The sequence below is a fragment of the Zootoca vivipara genome, chromosome 9, assembly GCF_963506605.1.
Source record: "Zootoca vivipara chromosome 9, rZooViv1.1, whole genome shotgun sequence".
Taxonomy (NCBI): domain Eukaryota; kingdom Metazoa; phylum Chordata; class Lepidosauria; order Squamata; family Lacertidae; genus Zootoca; species Zootoca vivipara.
Genome location: NC_083284.1, coordinates 41,089,012 through 41,099,339, shown reverse-complemented (window position 1 = coordinate 41,099,339; position 10,328 = coordinate 41,089,012). Strand labels below are relative to the sequence as shown.

Here is a 10,328-nt window from a genome sequence, read left to right as displayed (position 1 = left end):
GGTGACCTTGGGCTAGTCACACTTCTTTGAAGTCTCTCAGCCCCACTCACCTCACAGAGTGTTTGTTGTGGGGGAGGAAGGGAAAGGAGATTGTTAGCCGCTTTGAAACTCCTTCGGGTAGTGATAAAGCGGGATATCAAATCCAAACTCCTCCTCCTCCTCCTCCTCTTCTTCTTCTTCTTCTTCTTCTTCTTCTTCAGCAAATGCAGCGTGACATATACTAGCATGCCCAATATGGCCTATAAAATTCTTGAGATTGTTTGGGTGCATGATTCATATTTCTGGAAATCAAAATCTCAGCTCTACGGTTTGGAACGAAATGCAGCCTATGGATTCCGTGAGTCTGAGATCAAGCCATGGACTACAAAAGGGGTGAATATAACCTTCTTCAGCCTGTGGGCCACATTCACTTCTGTCCAATCTTCTATGTGTCATGTGCCGATTGTCAGTGGGGGCATAAACAAAAGTGAGAGGAGCAACACATGTAAATGTTCACCTTTCTACAGCAGGGTAGCTTCTTTGCAAACTCACAAACGCCGTCCGAACAAGCAAGAGGCATCACTCAAGGACACATTCCAGCCAGGCAATAACTCTTGATGTGTGAGGCAGGGTCTAAGACTCCCCACCCTTGGATTATGATCTACTTAAATAAGGGAGACTTCATACAGAAGATAGGGGATAAATTGTATTTATTATACCATTTCCAATATTAACATATGGTTTTCCACAGGGAGAAACCCTTTCAGTGAGAAAAAGCCCATAATTTAAAGACCTTCCTTATACACCTTAACATAAAACATTTATACATATATTTTATGTTGGTTAGATAATATATATTTATATAAACTAGAGACTGACATATTTTATACATTACATTCATATTTATGTATATATACATATATGTACATGTCTATATCTTATAAAGGCATCATCAAAAAATATGAAATGAATTAGGAGTCGGTGTATTATTCCTACAATATATCTAAACTGAGCTCATTAGTTCTGACAGGTTTAGAATACAAGATAATCAGAAGTTCATAAAAATACAAGTGCAGCTCACATTTACACGGGTCTATGTAGACACACATATGATGAACCTGGATAATCAAGGTTCTTTATATAATAATGGATATACTTTTTTCCCCCAAGCAATAAAACAAGGCTTTTTTAAAAAAAGAGAGAGGCTAAAAAATGGTTTTTCTTGATAACCATATCCAAAACATGTCTTTCACTTATAGGGAAATAGTAGAAAATAATACTGTTGCCTCAATTTCACCCAAAAGAGCATTCTGACCAGATCCTGGGGAAAGCAAATTTCAAGGGGAATCTTTAAGAATGCACAGCAGGTTTTGCCACCATGCTAATTGTGGAAATAGGCTTCTTGCATAGTGCACATCTGATCATTCCTAGTGCTCTGCCCAGAGGGACAGGACAATGAAAAAGACTGTATGGTAAAAGCCTAATGTTTTAAAATTCCTAGTGCCTTTGGAGAGTGACTTCTTTCTTTAAAAAGTATAAAGCATGGCATTTTCTTCCATAACAATCTTACTTGTATTCTTGGATACTTTTGTGGGGAGGAGCAGCTATTTGTCTTGCAATTTAGAAATACAGTGGTACTTCTGGTTAAGAACTTAATTCGTTCCGGAGGTCCGTTCTTAACCTGAAACTGTTCTTAACCTGAGACACCACTTTAGCTAATGGAACCTCCTGCTGCCACCGCGCCGCCGGAGCACGATTTCTGTTCTCACCCTGAAGCAAAGTTCTTAACCTGAGGTACTATTTCTGGGTTAGCAGAGTTTGTAACCTGAAGCGTTTGTAATCTGAAGCATCTGTAACCTGAGGTACCACTGTATCTAATCCATGCTTTGTAGCCTATCCATGCTATGCATTCACGGGTCATTTTGAACACGCCTTTCCTGTATATCTCATGTGGGACTGAGTCTTTGCCAATGCCTCTGTATGGGCCTTGCAAGAAGCAGAATGACAGAGACCTGTGACTTATTATAGGTCCCCTAATTTCAGAATAAACTTGGTCAAAGTCCCAGAAATTCTTCATTATTATGGTTGGGTATCAAAAAAATTTCTTTGAAATGTCCCCTGGTCTAAAAAGTAATAATATCATTATGCATTATATTAAAAGTTGTCCAACAACCTATATTTATGCAAGTATGCATGAATCATCTTTACCCCCAGAATTCAGTAGGAGAAATAGGAGAGAACACAATTAGATTTTGAACAGAAATTGACTCACATTTTCTTCTATAACATAATATTAAACAACCCACCCTTCTCTTCCATGTACAAAATGTGTATGTTGCACCAGCAGACAGTCAATACATAGTAAAAGAGCAACCACCAGCATACTGAAGCTACCTTCTAGAACAAACTGCAATATTTCACAATAGCAGACTGGAGGAAAGCAGATGGATTAGTATAAACTTTACAACAAAATGCCAAATCACGGCTATAAAAATATCAGTTCTCTGAGCTCATGATGCTTGCTATCAATTGGAATTTTTCCCCCTCGCAGAAACAGTTTGAGTTACAGCATCATAAAGATCATGGTGATTAGTCACTAAAGATGTAGATGAGAAGCATATGTGTGAAGCACAACATCCCTTATGGCATGTGAAAAAGTTTATGTTAGATAAAGAATGGGAGGCAAAAGACATTGAGATACACAGACCCACAGAAGACCTACTACAATATCAAAAGGGGAGTGACCAAATAGCAGCACGGTGGGGGGGGGAGGCAGAGGAGCTTAGTGAAAATGTTATTGTTTGGCACAGATCGAATGAAAAAACAGGAGAGACACAAATGTAGCAACAGCAGTCACATCTAATTACAAACAGGCTGTATTAGTGGCAGGACACAGTGTTCCCCTCTGTTCTTTGTCCTCTTGCATTTCGCCTGGCTCAGTTAGCATCGTGCGCTGCATCCTTGAAGGCATGCGAGAAAAGTTTGAAAAGGGAACAGTTGAGCTCAGGGTAATAATGTGTGATAAGTTAAGATACATTCTCACATGGGTGAAGTGCAACAAATTAAAACGGTGTTTGAGGAAGCACATACTTTATGTATCTTGGTAGTGACACTAACCCGTATTTAACCATGAGAGTTATTCTCAAGTGTACTTGATAGTTTAAATTCCTATAAAATAAGAAAATATCTCCTCACGGAGGTCTCCAATTGTCTTGTGGAATCTGGAACATTCCACAATATCCCATGTAATGCAATTCAATATTGACGTTTGAGAAAATTCCCATTTTAAAAAAGGACTCTGCTGCTGTCATATGCCAGCAATAGGCCCAATTCAGGCATGTTCTCTGGGAGCTGGTGCAGTGTTTTATTCCTTCTTTTGCCTTGGATGACATGAGCACTAGGGATGGAGCACTGGCTGTGCTGCTTTATCAAGCCCCATCTCAGAAAGCCAGGGGTTAGGATTGCACCCTAAAGCAATTAGTTAGCTATGATACTTCTGCTAGCAGTTCACAATCTGTTAGAATATAAATCTATTGCTCTATAGTAAAGCCTGCTTGTTAGGATGCCATAATTACTATGCACTTTACCACTTTAAAGCAATTTATTTGGAGTGAAGAGTTTTCAACTTTAGAGCTTCAACAAATAGTGGCTTTCAATTTTATGTCAGACTAAATTGCAAATATGCTTTGGTAAAATCAATCTGTTTCTGAAAACAAATACTGTACTAAGGGGATGTTGTGTGCATATCACAGGTGAGTGACAGCAAGATCATTTTAAGTGAAGAGAAGCAAGGTTAGAAATTTCTGCTACTCCTAGCCACAAACACTGCATAATACCAATTCCAGAAAAGTAGGACATAGAAAGTGTGTGAGATTAATATTTAAAGACTTAGCACTCCCTCGTTGACTTTTTGAAGCAGAAAGCCTGATTTCTAACAAATGCATAAACACCAGGGACAAATTAATATATTGTCAAGAAATATATTAATGGGTTTAAAAAGCTTAATTTCTTTGAGGAAACATTCAATTTTGCAAAAAAAACAATGTCTGTCATGATTCTGACTGTTCATACATATTCTGTGCTTCTTCTTTTTAAAAGCACTTTTTGATTAGTCATACCTCTGTCTCTGTGCACTTTCTGGACAAAAACCAAACTTGCATTGGTTCTTTTTTACCCTTCATGGAAACGGGACCTCTGTGTTCCAGATGGAATTGTGGGTCTGAATTTTCAGGAGCCATTAGACACCTGCAAATAAAAAGAGATATAACTAAACCGTTAACAGCAAAATACACTTTCATGAAGTGCTTTCAGGCCAAGACTTGCAATAGTGTAAAGATGTCAGAATATGTCTTAAAGAGCCTATAACACCCAGAGTATCTGAAGGTGATTGTCTTTCCCCATATGGAATGATTGCTTGCACTAACAATGCAACTGTAGCCCCCTGATCTTTGTAGCTGGAGGGTTTTAGGATTTGGAAGAGTTGACCTTCTTGTGATTTCTGATGACAGGTGAGAGCTCCATCGCTATGGAGGTCCTCGTTGTACCCAGTCAGATAGGAAGCCTCCAGCAGCATTTTTCATGCTTTGGGAAGGCCCAAAGTGCCAGCAATTTTGTATCTGCCAGATCCAAAGTCTTATGGATCTCCCAAAGGTCACAATTTATGTACCTCTCAACTGTGGCAGCCTGGAGTTGGTACAGAAAAAAACCCAAAAACACCCCATCTCCCAGCCTGCCAGATATACTCTCTTCACTCTGTCTGAAAACACAGAAAACAAAGAAAACACAGCTGATATAAGGAGCTGTCTCTAAAATCAATGAAAAAGTGAGCCCATTGTTCTAAGAAAGCTGTTTTCTGGATATTGCTATAAGCCATCTGTACACTCAATTTCTTACCTGTAAGTATATTCAGAAACATTGATTCTTCCTTTTTCTCCAGTAGTTTCTGTTCTGCTTGTTAGATTAACGGTGTTTCCAAAAAGACAATAACGGGGCATCCTTTGGCCAATGACACCTGTGACTACTTCTCCTGTGTGGATGCCTATTGTTATCTTTTAAAATGAACAAAAATATAGATGAACGGTAACAATAATAAAAACATGTTACCAAGTTGTTTGAAGTGTAATGTATACCGTACTGCAATTTCGCATTTGCACAATAAACAATGACATAAGTAGTGGGTAGATGGCTTAGCATTTGTGGGAAGATAAATTTAGCCATTGCACAACTACTTTTAAATTGTTTTACTGATGATTTTAATATTTCTGTAAACGACTTAGAAGCTTCACTACAACAAAGGGATCTATAAAAATTTGTTAAAAATTAAACAAATGAAGCCACGACCTGAGTGCTTGTTAAGCAAAAGAGCTTCCAAAAGACAGAGTTATCCAGAGGATGGAACAATGTTGCTGTATTATCTCAACCCACATTCTCCTAATGTCCCCTTCATCTGTCCCAAGCACCAGTCTTGAGGGAAGGAACAACCTAACAATCTCAGCATGTTCCAGACCACCAATCTCAATGCACACTATCAAGGGGAAGGGGAAGCATTGATGAGAATGTTGGGAAGAAATATGGAGTAATTCTCACATGGAATTATATTTAGTTTGGTGGTATTCCTCAACCATTCCCTATTGCATTCTGCACCAGTGCCCAATACTATACAATCTTGCCCCATGGTTTCTAGGCTACATACACCTGAAAGTTGGCACTCAGATATGTTTGAAAAATCTAGGTATGAATTCTCCTCATATAAAAACTCCCTGAGGACCAGTAGCATGTTGTCAATTACTAACCTGTACAGACTCTCCATCAACTTGAACCTGTCCAGCAATTTCCATCATATCCAGTGCTAAGTGGCAGATAGAACGTGCATGGTGAATGCATGGCTCTGGCAAGCCACTTACTGTCATATACTTGTCTCCAACTGTCTCAACCTAGTAAAATGTGAAGCTGGAAGTTATTCCATTTTCCTGATTATGTTGGAACAGTGTTATTACAAACACTATTCATACCTTTGAAAGAGAAAGGGCCCTTGCACTAGCAGATGGGACAGTTTAAAAGGTTGCACAGCAAAGGAATCCAACACAACAGTTGCATTAATAAAGGTTTGTTGTGCAATCTGTTGTGCAACCATCTTTGGTAATGTGCTTGTGCTTTCCCTTGTGTAACAATGTTTGGGCAGCACAAGTATACCGCCAAGTGACTTTAAATTAGCGCTCCATTGGATGCAACCCATTGATCTGTGCCCCATCACAGGATACTTTCTAAAAGCAACGTATGGTATAAATATAGAAGAATAGGAGAAAATTACATTATTTTTAAGATAGGTAGCAAGTGTCAAGGCCTAGAAAGGTTAATGAAGAAGGAAAGGAAGGGTGGCACCAAAAAACAAAACAAAAAATGAAACCCAAGCAAAATTTCAGATTGGAAAATTTAATTTATTATAGCATATGATATACCCAACCAAATACATTTAGAAGACAATCTTATTCGGGGGCAAGAGTCTTAATCTATCTAACTCGCTATCAGCTAAAACACTTGGAGAATGTTCTAGCTATTGCTGCATCAAACAAACAAAATAAATTGGGGGAGGGAGGGAGGGAGAGAGGCCCAAACTCAGTGTGAACAAGTAAACATGCAGGTTCCTGGAGCAAAGACTGTAGTGGCTGCATTCCTCTTTCAGACCTCCTACTACCACACTATCCAGAAGTAAGCCATGGTTTGGCTTAGCATCTGAACATGGGCTTATATACAAGAGTAGTAAACAAAGTACAAACCTTGGCTACAGCTGATTTCTTGTGTCAAGTGAGACAAATCATGAGGCTTGGACATGACACTAAGAGAAATCACAGCTTAGCCTCAGGTATTTGGATTCAGAAAAAAGCATCAGTAAAGTGTTTTGGAGTCAGGAGCTCACTTCCCCCAATTTCTGTAATCAATATTGATGCAGCTATTTTGTCCTCAGAATAAATTTATTTCAGTGCGATGTTTTCTCTTGCCAAGAATTGAATCATTATTGTGTCAATAGGAAATTATAATACTCCATAGAACTGAGCACAGATAATACACCTCTTACAATGACTTTCATAATTTCATCATTACAGGGCTGTTTCTACATTAATTTTCAATTAATGCAGCATTATCTCAAACAAACAAAAAAATCAGAAATGGAGCAGTGGTGCTTACCTTATAAACAAAGGGATTCCTTCGTGAATCAGTCAGGATATCAAATCTTGTGTAAAGGTCATTTAAGAGATTGACAATTTTCATGGCTCCCTCTCCAGAGGCATGTTTACTACAGAAGGCATTAAACCCAACAATGCCACTAAAAAGTATGGTCACATTATCATAGCGCTTTGCTGGCACAGGGCGCTTGTGCCTCAGCTCATTGGCCACAGATGGAGGAAGGACAGAATACAGCAAGCTACATAATGTTGGACAATAATAGGAGAGAGAGAGAGAGAGAGAGAGAGAGAGAGAGAGAGAGAAACATGAGTCATTTTTTGTGCAATAAGGTTTTCATGTGAGAGCTGATTTTATACATTTTAGGTTTCCAACAGTCACTTATTTAAAAAATATTAATGGCAGAAGTAATACTCTTTAAGCACTGGACATTGGTGTGCATTCAAAATGTTCCTAGAATACTGAAAGATAAAATGGGCAAAACTAAATAGGTATGAGAAAGCACTGCTAAGCTCTTAAGGGCATGTGCTTAAATCTCTGTAGTTGAAATTGATGTTACATAAAAATACGTAATGTTCCATGGAATGTGCCCTTAATCTTTTGCAAAGAAGTCACATACTCTAGATTTATCTGGAGAAAGGTTGGGGACAGGCAATAGCTTTAAGAAAAATGAAAATGGCCCAACAGAGGCAGAGTTAACCATGTTATATGTATTCATTTCCCTTGTCATCAATGCCTATGGTCAAACAAGCAACAGTGAGATGAATATACATACCCTCAAGCACTTCCAGTCTGCATAAATTGATATTTCAGCAGAGGTATCCATTATCAGCTGGAGGGTCATATGCTCACATGAATAGCTTTTTAAAAGCAAATTGGAAGTGTGTGGGCCCTGATACAGATCAGAATCCTGACATGCAGCATTAACCTTTTACCCCTAATAATTGCTAATTGTGTGAATCTCTTTTAGCCCTTAAGTTACGTGCATGCAAATTAAACACAGATCTCCTGAGCCAGCTGTTTTCCAAAGTTTTTATGGTGTCCAGAAATATTTTATTATTCTGAAAGCTCAACTGATGCAGCTTGTGATAGATAGATTATGTGCCAGTAAACAAACATTGGGATCCAAGACATGAAAGCTAATGAGACGTTGAGGAAAAACAGCCAGAGGGAAGAAAACTGAGGGAAGAAAGATAATGAAGGGAGATAATAAAAGTGGATGCATTTCCTTCAAAGACTAGTGCATGAAGTCTTCCAGTATGCTTTCATTTTGAGCCCATTGAAATACAGTTCACACAGCTATTCAGTGACTTAATATAGTATTCTGAATGAGTTAATAGGTATTAGTTTTCATTTAACTTGTTTGTGTCCTTATTTTCACATACCAGCTCCAATTCGTAATCATATTCAGCTTGTCAGAAGGCATAAAACTATTAAAGAGGGTCAGTGACTATGTTGAATGCTCACTACTGTAAACAATGATTCCTGGCCCACCTATGACATTCAGAACAGCTTAGAATGTGGATGGCCGCCATTACAATAAGGACCTCCATGTACCTGCTGGAATCTTCTGGTGGCTGCTATCTCTACAATCAGTGTGATGTGTGCATCAGCCCCATGTCACTGATACCAAGACTGAGAAGGCTATCCTGTCCAAGGTAGGAACTCCTTAGGCCAAAATGTCAACACTTTCAAAACAAAACACCATAGTTTCATAATAGTGATTCATAAAATATTAACTATTGCACTAAGTTAAACTGATCATCATAATCTCAATGGCTGCCTCATAATGCAGAAGGGGGGAATGATACAGGGACATGCATGATCTAAAACCTTGAGCAGGTCAGAATCAGATCTCAGATAGAGGTTGACATGGACATCCATTCAAGAAGTTCATCTTGCAATCACAAGAATTATGTAAGAATTATGGCAATAATGCATGTGGCAAAGATTCACTGATAGGACAATTCAAAATCAGATGTGTTTGTGAAGCCTCAAAATACAGGTTAAGATGAAGAATAACTCCACTACTTATACTGTTTCTCATGTAAACTTGAGAGATCAACTCTTACGTGTCTGTCTTTTTCTTCTCATCTTCCAGTGCTCTTAATGTGTGCTGAAGCCTGTCTGTTAGTATCTCCAGCTCTTGAGTCAGCTTGTATTCCTCTCTGAACTGCTCTCCCAAAAGGACCAAATCACGGGTAGCATCATGCAGTGGAATGTCACTCAGGTATAGCCCTCTTCTAGTTAAGTCATCCAAATTCATCACACTGTAATACAAATAAACAATCAAAAGACCAGATGGGAAAATGGTAGGTTAAACCTGGCACTCAGATTTGTCTTGCACAGCCATTAAAAACACTGATCAAGTTAATTTGCAAATATATTTTGACACTCCCCCAAAGTAAGAGAGAACCTCTACCTCATTATTTAATATGCACTGAATATGCCGCCTTTTCTACCCTGTCAACACAGGGAGGAGAGATAAAGCTGAGTATGGAGAAGTGAGATTAAAAAATAAATTCACTACAGAAACATCCATGATGTGATAGTGCTGTGAGTTTGCCTGCTTGTTGAAGACCTTCTTTCACATATCATAACAGAGGATTATAGGGAATAAGAAGACACAGAGCAGATGCAGAGCAATATATCTGAAATTAGCAAGTTCTGCCATCAATGGGCTTATGTTACTGTTCCAGAAGAATGTTGTCCTGGAAATGTTTAAGCCAAATGGCCAAAATAGAGATGATTAAGGAGATCCATGCCTAGACTTCCCATCAGAGCAGTGGTGGTGAGAAAGAGGCTTTGACCATTTCCCCAATCTAAATCATTTCATGAAGCTCCTGGGGGGTGGGAGCCGTGGGGTCAACAGCACCTTGAGAAACAAGCTTAGATTAGGCAGATGGTGCAGGGTAAAAAGGGTTAAATACCAAGTACAATTGCTCTGCCTGAATGGGCTCCCCCAATGGCTTCTTTAAAATTAATTGTTGTTGCTGTTGCTGCTAATACACACACAACCATCTGCACCATGGATATTTTGCCCCAAAGAGTCTGGAATACAGGTAATTCATATCTGATGCTTATTTAACTTAAGTGATCATAGATTTGCGCAGGTTGAGGGGTGAAATAAATAAATGGAGAGCAGAGGAAGCCCACCCTACATTTAT

General features: G+C 38.8%; 1 protein-coding gene across 1 annotated transcript in view; it reads right to left on the bottom strand.

Moving 5' to 3' along the window:
* Positions 1-672: 672 nt before the first annotated feature.
* GUCY1B1 (guanylate cyclase 1 soluble subunit beta 1) overlaps positions 673-10,328 on the bottom strand; it is a 42,970-nt gene continuing 33,314 nt past the window's right edge. Inside the window, exons 9-14 of the mRNA XM_035112309.2 lie at positions 9,234-9,431; positions 7,165-7,402; positions 5,772-5,912; positions 4,873-5,027; positions 4,098-4,224; positions 673-2,939 (exon numbers count right to left, since the gene is read on the bottom strand). Of these exons, the coding sequence (XP_034968200.1) occupies positions 2,916-2,939; positions 4,098-4,224; positions 4,873-5,027; positions 5,772-5,912; positions 7,165-7,402; positions 9,234-9,431 (883 nt within the window). The 3' untranslated portion in view covers positions 673-2,915. The remainder of the gene's footprint in view (positions 2,940-4,097; positions 4,225-4,872; positions 5,028-5,771; positions 5,913-7,164; positions 7,403-9,233; positions 9,432-10,328) is intronic.